This window comes from Chanodichthys erythropterus, chromosome 7, assembly GCF_024489055.1.
Source record: "Chanodichthys erythropterus isolate Z2021 chromosome 7, ASM2448905v1, whole genome shotgun sequence".
NCBI classification, from domain to species: Eukaryota; Metazoa; Chordata; class Actinopteri; order Cypriniformes; family Xenocyprididae; genus Chanodichthys; species Chanodichthys erythropterus.
This window is the reverse complement of record NC_090227.1, coordinates 29774846-29789355: the sequence shown is the minus strand read 5'-3', so window position 1 is coordinate 29789355 and position 14510 is coordinate 29774846. Positions and strand designations below refer to the sequence as shown.

The following is a 14510-nucleotide window of genomic DNA, read 5'->3' as shown; positions in this document are numbered from 1 at the left end:
TTAAAGGCAGGAATCTAGCTAAGAGTGAGTCGACTGTTGATCAATAGAAAGCTTTTTAAAAGGATTACATCTCACTCTCTAATCAATAGAAGGGTCTTAGGGGTGAAATTACCACAGATCTCATGTCTTGCAAACAGTGTATGAAACCATGTTCCAAGTAAACAGAAGTAATGTAATTCTGATATATTCTTTACTGTATTAGCTGAAACAGAATAATCCATATTTCTGGACTATACTTAAATATAGATCAATAAAATTAATAAATGTGCACATACTAAACAGTCTAAGTTAAAATAACTAGATACATTCCTATTAATTAGGACAGTTAGTAGGCCAAATAGTTCTAGACTAAAAGGGTAGTGAATATGTAATGGATTCATGACCAAGTCATGATCTTTTTGTTGGTCACATTAGATCTGAAAGTGCTCTTTGAAAGCATGACAGGATTAGGTCATCATCCTTTTGCTTTATCCCTGGAGACACATGCCTCATCAAAACTGGATGAGGGATAAATATTGTTGTCCATCAAGATGAGAATGTCAAGGTTCTGAGGAGATGTTGTGAATTAGAGCCAAGGTTCATGTGTACAGTTAAAAGGGGGATACAATTTGTAATTAATTGAATTGTAGCTTTCATTGTATTCCCACATTGTTTTTAAAATGTCTTCAAAACACTTTTGTGGCATAAATTGTATGGCACAGGGCAAAGACATTGTGTTTTCATACCATGGTTTAGATTTAAAAGGTTTTCTTTATGTTTCCTTAGGATTTCTCCATCTGAGGGGGACTCCATAGGCAGTGATCCACCCAGCGAGAGAGGATCGCCTGAGGAGGGCATGAGACCCGCTGGTCTGCCCACCGATCCAAAGCAATCACGTAAAGTAGCTGTTAATGGATTAAATGGTAAGTTTGTGTGTATTTTAACTCTGGCAGTACAATCATATATTGATGTATTGCACATCTTTTTCTCATTAAAGTTGTGATCTAATTGTAATATGACAATGTACTGAATCCTGACATGTATCGTAATATTCAAGATATGTATCTGTGCTAGGTTAATTCTTCATTGATTGTATTAGATCAAAATATATATATATATATATATATATATATATATATATATATATATATATATATATATATATAATATATATATCTTCAAACAGATAGACTAAAGTTTTTAACGTCTTCATAAATATCTCCTTAAAGGTGATAAAGAGGATCTTTTCGTCGACTGAGAAACCAAAGACTGTTACTGAGTTTTTGAAATGAGCGCATGCGTAAGAACAACCCCCCCTCCTTTCAAGGGAACGCCTCCTAAAAATCGTGCATGAGTATTGGAACACGAGTGTTTACCATCGGCATTCGCTGTATCGTGTTAGTGGATTCATTATGTCGGACTCACCGCAGGTAACTCATAATCTGCAGTTGTTACTCCTGTCTCCTGACAAAAACATTGCATGCGGCGCCTGTGGAGTGTGGAAAGTTACTGGAGCGCGCAGCCGCGCTCGTCTCTCACAAGGAACGTCATGGCAGTGATTGACAAGCCAGAGGGCCAATTGGCTGATGTTTTTAAGGCCCTACCTCCTGCACAGATGATGTATATTAATATTATTCCTTTCAGTGCACCTAATAAATAGTCTTTTATCAGTTAGTAAAGACAGTTTCAAGTAATATTGCAAAAATGCATAAAACAAAACATCCTCTTTAGCACCTTTAAGACTTTTGAGAAGAAATTAAATTCATATTTAAAAATATAGTTAAATGTAACCATAAAGCAGTGCTGTTATTGTCAACTAAAAATCGTTTTCGTTACAAAATACAATATAAATATTAGATGAAAAAACTTAAAAACGTATCAACTTACTAACAAACAAATTACTGAAACTTAAACTACACTAAACTGAAAATATACAATTTTAAAATAAAATATAATAAAAAATATTAATAAATACTATAATAGTATATAAATAATATTAAATTAAATACTATATATATATTTTAAATTTAAAATAATATTTTTACATAAAAAAATAAAATTATTTTTACATTTTTTAAATGTTAATTTAACAGAAAAAAATCTCAATCTATTTGTTAATTTCACATGTAATTGGATAGTTTACATGTGGGGGCAACCAATGAAATTTTGACTGAATATTAAGACACACCCTTTTGATGCATGTTGGCTGCTAGCAAAGGCGAAAGATTCCTTGGTTTTATTAAGTGGCAGTCCTAGTCCTCCATAATAGCCAGTGGAAGAAGAACATGTGACGTAAGATTTACAGAGAGGGGAAAGTAATAAAACCTGAGTCTTTCAGCTGAAGATTTGTGGCTCTTCCTCTTGATTTCCTCTCTAGTCAGCCCAGACTCATTCATCCTGCCTCCTTTGTGAAGAATGACTAACCCTCGTCTTACTCTTGGCTGCTTGTTTTTTTTTTTTTTTTTTTTTCACTTTCTTGCTCTCTCTCCCTTTATCTCTCTCTCTGTATGTTCCTCTCTTGTCAAACAGTGCCTGTGGCGATAACCCTCTCTCAACACTCATTTCTGCTTTACCAGACTAAATAGGCTACAGTCTGACTAGCCAAGAAATGACATGGAACTCAGTCATAGCACCTCACATTCTTCCTTTCTGTCTTATTGCTATTCCCTTTCAACGCCCTTTCCTTTGAAAATCCCTTTCATCCTCCTCTTCTCATGATTGCTTTCCAATGATGTGTTTTCCAAGATCAAAAACTGTCTTACCCAGCATTCCACTCAAACATGCTTTTACATACAACCCATGCTATATTTTATCTCAATAAAACAATCTCCATTACTTCAGCCATCATTAAATTTTCTCTCTCTCTTTTACGCTTCCTCCATCCATTCATCCATCTGTTACTGGCTCACAGGGAAGAATAGAATTGGTAAGAGTGGTGCTGTTTTATACAGTAGCGTTAGATCTTCTAATTTATGTTCATAGTTTTCGTGAATGTCATCCTACATTTAAAAAAAAAAAAAAAAAAAAAAAGATGGATCATCCTCATCCCTTGAGCTCTTGAAGCTCTAAATGAGTCTTGTTAGAGTCAGGAAAACACTGCCCTCATCTGGTGTGAAACGATACTCGAGAGAGGAGATTCAGATGAATTACATGCTTTCTTTGTTAGTTGTCGGCCCATATGAGGCTAACTTTGTTTTGATAATGTGGAACGCATTAGATATGTTTATGAATTGTTTAAGGTGTGTGTGTGTGCGCATGTGTGTGTGTGATATACAATGGCCTCAAAATGTATACAGACATGTCAGCGACAGTGGCATGTATGAATTGCATTGCATTATATAAAAACAAATCTAATCAGTGATGATTGATTGATGATAAATGTATAAATGGCATTTATTTTAAGGAACAACAGCATAAACACTTATTCAAAGGTCAAGGGTTAAGAATTTTTTGTGTTTTTGAAATAAGTCTCTTTTGCTCATCAAATATGCATTTATTTGATTAAAAATACAGTAAAACAGTGCATTACAATTAAAAATATGTATTTATTTATTTAAAATATATCTATTTAATATATTTTGCAGTGTAGTTTATTCCTGTGATGGTAAAGCTGGATTTTCAGCATCATTACTCCAGTCTTCAGTTTCACATGATCCTTCAGAAATTATTCTAATATGCTGATTTGGTGCTCAAGAAACATTTCTTATTATTCTCAATGTTGAAAACAGTTGTGCTGTTTAATATTTGTGTGGAAACCATGAAACATTTCTTTTTCAGGATTATGCGATGATTTTAAATAGAACAGCATTTATTTGAAATATCTTTTGTAACATTATAAATGTATTTACTGTCAATTTTGATCAATTAAAATGCATTCTTGCTGAATAAAAGTGTTAATTTCTTTAAAAACAAATGACTGACCCAAAACTTTTGAATAGTAGTGAATATATATATTGCACTTGTGAAGTTTGACACCCTCTTGTATTTGTCCTTATAGGTCCACCCCCAATGAATGGCATGGATGAGCCATTATCTTCAGCTTCCATTTTTGAGCATGTGGACCGAATGTCCCGTCCAACCGATGGCCCTAAACGCCTCCCTAATAAAATCCAGCTCATCGCCATGCAACCGATGCCAGCCCTGCCTCTGCCCAGCCCAACCGCCAATGACAGAGCTGCAGAGAACACCAAGCTGAACAAAGAGGTACCCTTCACCTCCCATACATCTAATTCACATTTATTTCACAAGGCTTTTCCCTAGGGGCCCATTTCAAATCTCAAGGTCCCTACGATTATGAATTTGATTCAAAAGCCTCATTACCAATAATCAATATGTGCTTCTCATTGACTCCAAGGTCATTTACTGCCCTTTCTCCTCCAGATCCAGGTAGCTTTACGGCACAAGTCTGAGATCGAGCACCATCGCAATAAGATCCGCCTGAGGGCCAAAAGGAAAGGCCATTACGACTTCCCTGCTATGGATGATCTCATTGATGGTCTTGGCGACCCCAAAGAGCAGGACCGAATCTACCAGAAGGCCAAGATGCAGATTGACAAGATACTTGATCCAGATATTCCCATGCCCTCTCTGTACACCGAGCCCAAGAAAGGGTAAAAAGATCTGCAACTGACAATGAGACTAATCCTGAACACAGAATGAAGGCCTGTTCTAATCTGTTAACATCTTCAATATCATACTGTGATGATTCATAGTGCTTTTCCATTGGAACAGTTCGAGAACAAGAAAATCACTTTCCACATTTCCACGTAACTTTAATATTTGGCCAAATGCTCACTCAAGTGTGTGTGTTTGTGTATGTTTTGCAGCAACCGAGGGAAGCGTTCTCCTAAACAGAGAAGGAAACAGCAGATGAACGGTGATCTGACAGATGCTGACCGAGATAGACTCATAACTACAGACAGCGATGGGACATACAGGAAATACCCAGGAGTCAATAACATAGCATATGTGGTCAGTGTCATGAAGAAATCTGTTCTTTTTCTTTCCGTCTCTACACTGTACTTCTGCGTGTGACTCTGTAATCAACTCCATACTGTTTTTTCCCCGTTTTCCCAATATATTTGTAATTCAAAACATCTCTAATCAGCTCCATGCAGTGAATTAGCAGGTGCTAATTTCCTACCGTTTCTGTAAAAAAAAGGCAAACAATAGTGTAGTTTGATGGATTTACATGATCTTACTTAAAGTTTTAAAAGAATTAAGCAAAGAGGATACTCGCAAAGACAGGCATTTTCAGCGTATGTGTCCGTTCAGGCACAGAAAGACGAGAAAGAGAACTGAAATAGGTATCCGCGTGCTGTCTGCGCAGCTCTATGTGCAAAACAGCATGCAAGTTCTGAATTGAGTTCTCTTTCATGTCTTTTTGTGGTTGAATGCTTTAAACTAGCTTGAATGTTTAAACTAACAGGACTTCATGGGTTTTGGGACCATTATACACAGTATCACAATTATTATATCACGGTTTCCACTGAAATTTTAAGCAGTACAGCTGATTTCAACGTTAAAGGTGCCCTAGATTCAAAATTTGAATTTATCTTGGCATAGTTGAATAACAAGAGTTCAGTACATGGAAAAGACATACATTGAGTTTCAAACTCCATTGCTTTTTCTTTCTTATGTAAATCTCATTTGTTTAAAAGACTTCTGGAAAACACACAGATCTCAAAATAACACCGACTGTTACGTAACAGTCGGGGTATGTACGCCCCAATATTTGCATATGCCAGCCCATGTTCCCAACATTATGAAAGGCATTAGACAGGGGCAGCCAGTAACGTCTGGATCTAATAACTGACATGATCCATGATATCATGATATTTTTAGTGATATTTGTAAATTGTCTTTCTAAATGTTTCGTTAGCATGTTGCTAATGTACTGTTAAATTAGGTTAAAGTTACCATCGTTTCTTACTGTATTCACGGAGACAAGAGCCATGGCTATTTTAATTTTTAAACACTTGCAGTCTGTATAATTCATAAACACAACTTCATTCTTTATAAATCTCTCCAACAGTGTAGCATTAGCCGTTAGCCACGGAGCACAGCCTCAAACTCATAGAGAATCAAATATAAACATCAAAATAAATACTTTACTCACATAATTCGAAGCATGCATACAGCATGCATGACGAACATCTTGTAAAGATCCATTTGAGGGTTATATTAGCTGTGTGAACTTTTTAAATGTGCTGTAATATAACCGAGAGCTCGTGTGGCAGGGAGCACGCGAATTAAAGGGGCAGCGCGCTGAAAAAAATCAGTGCATAGTTAATGATGCCCCAAAATAGGCAGTTAAAAAAATTAATTAAAAAAAATCTATGGGGTATTTTGAGCTGAAACTTCACAGACACATTCAAGGGACACCTTAGACGTATATTACATCTTGTGAAATAGCATTCTTGGGCACCTTTAAAAATAGGAATAAATGTTTCTTGAGCACCAATCAGAATATTAGAATGATTTCTGAAAGATCATGTGACACTGAAGTCTAGAGTAATGGCTGAAAATGTAGCTTTCCCATCACAGGAATAAATTACATTTTAAATATATTAAAATAAAAAATAGTTGTATTTTTCATTAAATAAATAATTATATATATATATATAGTTGCAGCTTTGAATGCTAATCATATTTCATTTGCTTTTATTTTGCAGTCGGACCCAGACCAGGGGCCTGAGCATCATACCCCGTCTCCGACGGATGACGTGTTCCATGGCCCCATTTCTCCTCCTCCTGGTCATCCTCCTCCACCACCCCCATATCTGCCCCCTCAGCCATCTATAGAAGAGGCCCGGCAGCAAATGCACTCTTTACTGGATGATGCCTTCGCCCTTGTGTCTCCTTCGTCTCAGGGCAGCACAGCTGGCATCACTCTGCCTGGGGTTGGTCTTAACCCCGGACCCCCACCTCCCTTGAGCCCGCCATCCCGTGGTCCGCGACCCTGGGGCCCAGGATACCTGCCCCTGAATCCCTACACTGGGGTAAGAACAATCCATAGTGAATTAACTTTGAATAGCAGTTGTAGCAATAGCAGTAATGGAAGCAATAGCAGTAATGGAAACCTTATGGAAACTTCACCAAAATTTTAAAACAATTATTTTCTGGCCTGGAAAAATGTGGAAAAAATGATCTATTAATTAATTATTTAAAAAACAAAACAAAAAAAAAAACAATGGATATTCTCAGAAATATTTCATAGTCTACAAATCACTTCTTAAAATTATTTTTAAAAATCCCTTATTACCTTAATTTTAATTTTATAAACAAGCATAACTAGATGGAAAGCTTTATTCATCAAACATCTCTGCATTGCTTCAGTCTGTAAGTCACTGGTTGAGGAGAATTAGATCCGTGCAGTAATCAGTTGAGGACGCCCCATCTGTTAACAGTAAATATATCCTTGACTTTAGACGTCAGGGTCAAACTGACCTTGGAAGAGCCTCTGATTTCAGCCTTAGATCATGAACCTGGAACCAGCAGATCACAGATCAGCTCTTGATTGTAGTAAAACAGTAATGTTTCTGACAGACTGATTGAGGATAAACTCTCACTATTGGAGCCTTACTCTTCTGCACTGCTTCCAAGTCTCTGAATCTGAGATAGTGTGCACTTATTTATTATGATTGTTCATACTTGTCTTTAGATATTTGAACAAACTGTTAATGCCAAGATCTCGGCTCATAAATCGTCCTGTTATGAAATCATGAATGATACCTCAAATTGTACAGCTTGTTGAGGAGAGGTGCTATTACTTTTCTAAGTGACTGGACGTGGGATTTTCCCAATTTTTTTTTTTTTTTTTTTTTTTTTTTTTTTAGAACACATCCTGTCTGAGAAACCCATAAATTATCCACATTCATGTGATGATGAAAGCTGATGTATTACTGTTTCCTTTCCAATACTTATATGATTTCCCCTTGTCTGAATCTGCGGTCACGCTAGACTTCATGGTCCATTAACTTCCATCCAGAACAGAGACACCAGTTTCGTCTTCGTCTTGCATTTGTGAATTAAATTAAAAAATAAAACACTAAGGCCCGGTTTCACAGACAGGGCTTAGATTAAGCCAGGATTAAACTTTAGGATGACCATAGGATGATGGCAAAGGTCATCTAAAAATAAACTAAAAATACATGAAATGAGCATTTAGAAATGCAAAACAACCATGAGCACATTAACATTTGACTGCCCACATTTAAGCATGTATAAATCATGTATTAATCCTTTTTAAAACTACTGTGTCTGCTTCATTAGAGCAAAGGTGCAATAACTAAGTGCACTTGTGATTTCTGGTTACAGTGGTTTGTTTCCATCAGTTAATTTGTTGATTTCATTATAAATGTGTTTTGATGTGTAATAACCGTACTAGAGCAATTTAAAGCAAGCTTGATGCACTGGACTCACATCAGAGGAACTAGATTTGGGTTTTTTCACAGATCGGGAATAAACAACCCAGAATGGAAGCCTCATCTGTCAACACTGTCTTGAATGAAATATTTCTGTTAGATTGAGGTCTTTTCGTGGAAGGGAAAGAGGGAATTGCAAAGGCCAACAGAGGCAAAATATGAACTGACTAATAACTCAAAGGTTTATTTAAGAGTCAAGATGGAGCAGGGGAAGGTGTGCTGTCCTTAAAATGGCATTCCCAGCTCAGCTATTTAAAAGCTTTTCTGTTTTTTGGGTCACTGGGTTTATTTAGGTTGATAAACAGAGAAGCTCCAGTTGTGGTGGAATATACAGCTATTAATGTGTGTTTCAGACTTAGCAATGTATTAAATTAAACATTTTATGCATTAAATCAGTAAGTACAATGGATGTGCCAAAAATCATCACCTGTTTTAAGCTCAACGACTGCATGTTATCACTTTCTTTCAGAGATATGCTGAATTAGGTCTGCCTCCTTCCAGTGTGCAAGGTTTGTTACATAGGTGAGTATATTAGTGTTCGACCGATATGGATTTTTTTTTAATGGCCAATGCCGTTTTCTCACAAATCCGGTATGTCTGTGTGTACTGGGAATCATATTTTCTCAAATAAAGACTGGGTTGCACTACTTTTACATTTTTCTCAGCACTGTCAAAATAAAAGTCCAGGCGCTGTCAAAACAAAAGTTCTCTTCTGATACTTATTAGCCAAACAGAAAAACTTAAAAGGATAGTTCACCCAAAAATGGGAATTCTGTAATCATTTACTCACCCACAAGTTGTTCCACACCTGTATAAATTTCTTTGTTCTGCTGTACAAAAAAAGGAAGATATTTGGAAGAAAGTTTGTAACAAAGCAGATCTCACCCCACATTGACTACCAAAGTAAGAAAGTAATAGAGATCTGCTCGGTTACAATCATTCTTCCAAATATCTTTGTGTTCAGCAGAACAAAGAAATTTATACAACTTGAGGGCGCATAAATGATGACTGAATTAAAAATTTTGGGTGAACTATGCCTTTAATAATAATCCAATAATTTAAAAAATGCCAATAAATCAGCCATGGCGATATATATCAGTCAGCCACTAGACACTAGAGTATATTGAGTCCAAGCAAGAAGGTTTGTGTGATCTTCTGGAGCTGTGCGCAAAGCAATCACATTTCAACCTTTGCTTAATTATAATGTGATCAAGTCACATTTTGTTAGAGTGCAGTGTGATTTGTTAATAGCTGGGGTCTGACATCTTTCTATCTCTACAGACAGGGTTTGGGGTCTGGCTTCATCCCATCAGGAGAAGCCCTGCCTGTTGAACAGCTACAACCGGAGTCACTTTACACTGGTCGAGGTGGACTCACAGATGATCTGCCCTCTTCCGCCAGGCCACGACCTGTAGGTGGCACTACAGGTATGAGCTTAAAGGTTTAACTAGAAACAAAGAGTTTGTCACAATGTAAAAGAAAAGAGCAATGGATGCATGGATAAAGACAAATGATGCAATATAAAGTATACTGTATGCAACATACATGTCTGTTCACAGGTGCCCAGCTACATCATTTATCCCACGTTGGTCTGACAGGTCGTGTAGGTGACAGCCGGCAACCTGGTGGGTTAAACTGGAGCCCGTATCATGAGGACGACAGCAAGCTTTCTAACAACAGAGAGCCTGTAAGTTTGAAATACTCTCTTACTTAGATTAAAAAAGGGACAAATAACATATTTACATAGAGAAGTCTTAAAGCCAGTGTGTATGGGCATTACCACTTATTGCATGCCTGATTGATAGATAGATAGATAGATAGATAGATAGATAGATAGATAGATAGATAGATAGATAGATAGATAGATAGATAGATAGATAGATAGATAGATAGATAGATAGATAGATAGATAGATAGATAGATATTAAATATAACTGAATTAAACTAATATTTAAATGAAAACTTAGAGTTGTTTTTTAGTCATTTTGTTATTTGCTTTTATCATTTTTCTCAGGTTTTTTTTTTTTTTTTTATATTTAACTTGATTTTTATTTTAATTTAATTTTAGTCATTTTAGTACTTCAATGTAAACTTTTATTTCAGTTCCAGGAAAAATTTCTAATTTAATTTTAGGCTTTTCATCTAATATTTATATTTTAGTTCAGCTTTATCTTTATTTCAGTTAACAAAAATGTTATATATATATTATTATGTTTTATATATATATATATATATATATATATATATATTAGTTTTAGTTCAAAAAATAACACTGAGGTGAACCCCTTTGAAATAAAAGAATGATGTACCCCTCAGATTTAAAGTTAATATTTTAATAATTTAACAACATATTTGCATGTTCACAACATGACATGCAGAATTTTTTTTAGTATTTTATTTTAATTGTGAAAACCCTACTGTATACTATCCATAAAGTAGTCCATTAAAACATCCACATAGGGACAAGATGAAAACTGTAACAATATTACAATTTTATTATTATAATTATTATAAATCATGTCTTTTTTCTGTTATTAGACTGAAATTGAATTGTGAGGATGAATATATGACATGACAACAGGAAAATAATAATAGGACCACAAACACCCGTCCATGCTTCTACACATTATACATATAAAAGAGTGTATTTAAAAAAATAAATAAATAAACTTGGACTAAAATAAACTGCAATAATCCAGGAATTATTAAAAGAAATAGTACACCATTATAAGCAGGCTTCAGGGAATGCTACATGAAGAAGTACAGAATATGTCCTCTTCAAACTCTGACTTCCTTAGCTATTCTGGCTCCCTTTTTCTCACTTAAACTCTTTTTTTAAATCTTCTTTCCCTCATTTCTTCCTTCCTTCCTTCATTTTGTTTAGGTTCTTGGCTCTCTTGACTACACCTCCATCTCTGTATTCCAGACCTCCAGGAATGGCCTGAAGGAGCCATCTGCCGCTCCTACCCACCTGGACTCTCTCGGCCTGGGCTACGCTCCCTCCGCTCCCCTTGAGGAACCTTCCCCTCCCAACCACTCGTCCGCCTCCCTCATCAAAGCCATCCGAGAGGAACTGATGCGCCTCTCACAGAAACAGGCGGCAGTACCCAGCTACCACAGCTGAGACCTGCCCCCTCCAGCTCCATCAGGCAAAAAAACTGCACTACACTGCACTGTACTTCCCATGGAAGTGGCTTTTCTTGAGAGGACAATGACTGTACGTCATGTAGCCTCTGCTGCCGCCTGGTGGCAGAGAGCATTAGGACAGGAAGAGTAGACATTTCTCCTATATTCCATGTTCCTCTCCAACAATTTAGTTGTTCAAAACAAAAGCAGTGTCCTGAGACTGAAGAACAATGTTTTTTTTTACCTTCTTTAGTCGCCTACGTCATTTGGTAGCAACTGCTCTGTAAAGACCAGGATATTGAAGCTAAAATTTTCCTTTGGTCTTCGGTTAGAGGTGTGTGTGTGGGTTTATTTTCACATTGTGTTGTTTCTTTGCTGTGTACACTGCCTTCACATTTGGATTTTATACTTGCACTGGCTCTTGTAGATTCTCATCACTGAAAATTGAACTGCTATTGATACCTTAAACGAATCTCTATAGTTTTTTATTATTATTTTTAATGTTATTTTACGTTTTATTTCTCAGTGCATCTTCTGCCTGTCCTCTTGTGATGCTGATCTTGGATTAACGGCCATAAAGCACACATTGCATTCATATTACAGTATTGAACCCTACACGTATTGTCTTAATTACACTGTAGGGTCCAGTTGAAGTATTTGAAGTAGTGACGTTTTCCATCTCCATATGCCTTGATTATGTTTGGCATCTACAGAAGAGCTGGACATACAGCTTTTATTATATCCAGTGCATTGGAGGAAACTGTGTTAAAATTAAAGAAATGTTCCAGGTTCAACTTGACAGATTGTGAACAAATAAAAAATGCATTTTCAGTAATGTACTTAAAAGATTAGTTCATTTCAGAATTAAAATTTCTAGATAATTTACTCACCCCATGTCATCCAAGATGGGTAATTTTCTTTAAAATATATATAAATACATATATATATATATATGTTTTAAACACAAATGTTCATCTTGCACTAGCTCTGCGATGCGCCACACATTACATAATCAAGTTGGAAAGGTCATGCGTGACATAGGCGGACGTACCAAGCAAGTGTTTACAAAGCGAACATGCAAAGACTAAGTCAAACACCCTTTACAAAAAAACTAAAAAAAGATAAAACAATGATGTTGGACGATTTTGAAGTTGGAGGAGAAAATGAGATTGAGTTTTTGGCCCTACCGCGGTACTTCCTCCCATGTCACGTGTGACCTTTCCAATGTGATTACGTAATGCGTGGTGCATTGCAGAGCTAATGCAAGACAAGCATTTGCGGTTAAAAAGTATACACATATATTGGGATCGTGTAGAGCCCTTTGAAGCTGCACTGAAACCCATTGGTAACTGTTGAAGTCCACTATATGGAAATATAGTGAGAAATCCTGGAATGTTTTCCTCAAAAACCTTAATTTCTTTTCGACTGAAGAAAGAAAGACGTAAACATCTTGAATGACATTGGGGTGAGTAAATTATGAGAAAATTTTAATTCTGAAGTGAACTAATCCTTGAAATACAATAGTTGTTCTCAAACTGTAGTCAATGAAGAATTGTGGTCCACCAGTTGATTGGCTAATTTAAAATATATAAGAGTTAAAGCTGCTGTCCGCGATTTTTGGCCCTCTAGCGGTTAATAAACAGAACTGCACACGTCCTGCGGAGGAAGATTTACTGATAGATACTGATTGTGTCACTTCAGTACACTACCATTCAAATGTTTGAGTCATGAATCATTGTAATTGGCTGATTTTGGGGTTTGTGATATATTTTTTTTTCTATCAGGATTCTTTGATAAACAAAACGTTCAACAGTTCAAGAGAACCCCAAACTTTTGACCGGTAGAGTATTTCAATATACAGGGTAGAAACTATGAATAATTTGTATTCTATTCACAATCATAATCACCTCTATAAAGCCCTGCCCAGTTGTAAGTGCATTACTGTGAACATGTTTTACAAACTATCTGTGGCAATCAACAGTACATCACAGATGCTGGAGGATATCTGCATAGAGCTTAACTCATTTTGATCCCGGAACATTCCTTAAACTGTCCATCTGCTTCTGGAAATGAAACTGGCCTGAGTACTTTCAGTATTACCACTGTTTAATTAAACTGTATTGCAGTTTGAATTCTTTAAACTAAAATTTTCGATTAAGGTCAGGATTATGTCTAAAGTTGATTTCTGGCTCCCCAACTGTATTCTGTGGTCATGAAGTGCTCATCATTTAATAGCGGAAATTGTTTATTATTATAATTATTGTACCAGGATGCACTATTGCTCATTAAACTGCTGTTGATCAAATGGGTACAGTATATTCCTCTGTGACTTCTCGCTTTTGATGTGTTAGGAAAGCAGAAAACTAGTATTAGACTCACTAAAACACTGATCCCTTGGCAATTTGTACTTCATTTCATGCTAAAATTGTGTTCTTGCCTTTGTGCTAAACTATTTTTGTGTTAATGTTGCAAACAGGAGCATCATTTGCTCTAAGAAAAAGGACAATTCTGTTATTTTGTCACTTGGTCTGCCCTTGTTTATTTGTTGGAATGATTTTTTATTATTATTTCAATTTTGTTAAGTTTGTCTGGTTGGAACTTCCTTGACATGTAGTTACAAATCTGCTGATTATTTAAGTGACAATTAAAAATTACTACTATATGGTTCACTGTTGTTTGCAATATCAAACTTTACAAATTTACACATACTGAGTGCTGAAAACTGATTGGTATGTTTTCATGTTTGACTCAAATGACTTACAGCATTCATCAGAATTGAAACGCTTGTAGTTGCTGTTCACTTCATGAAATACCATTGAGTTAGACTCACTTAAAGGTGCCATTGAACGTTTTTTTTACAAGATGTAATATAAGTCTAAAGTGTCCCCTGAATGTGTCTGTGAAGTTTCAGTTCAAAATACCCCATAGATTTTTTTTAATTAATTTTTTTAACTGCCTATTTTGGGGCATCATGCACTG

At 36.0% G+C, this 14510-nt stretch overlaps 1 protein-coding gene across 4 annotated transcripts in view; it reads left to right on the top strand.

Moving 5' to 3' along the window:
- The window catches only part of si:ch211-1e14.1 (UPF0606 protein KIAA1549), a 66336-nt gene extending 52174 nt beyond the window's left edge, over nt 1-14162 (top strand). For 2 of the 4 annotated variants that reach the window (XM_067390113.1, XM_067390114.1), the window contains exons 13-21: nt 766-902; nt 3977-4182; nt 4360-4589; nt 4806-4950; nt 6654-6980; nt 8875-8927; nt 9687-9832; nt 9965-10092; nt 11290-14162. In XM_067390113.1, coding sequence (XP_067246214.1) covers nt 766-902; nt 3977-4182; nt 4360-4589; nt 4806-4950; nt 6654-6980; nt 8875-8927; nt 9687-9832; nt 9965-10092; nt 11290-11529 — 1612 coding nt within the window. In that variant the 3' untranslated portion in view covers nt 11530-14162. The remainder of the gene's footprint in view (nt 1-765; nt 903-3976; nt 4183-4359; nt 4590-4805; nt 4951-6653; nt 6981-8874; nt 8928-9686; nt 9833-9964; nt 10093-11289) is intronic. The other 2 variants (XM_067390115.1, XM_067390116.1) reach the window with 2 other exon arrangements.
- The last annotated feature ends 348 nt before the right edge of the window (nt 14163-14510 follow it).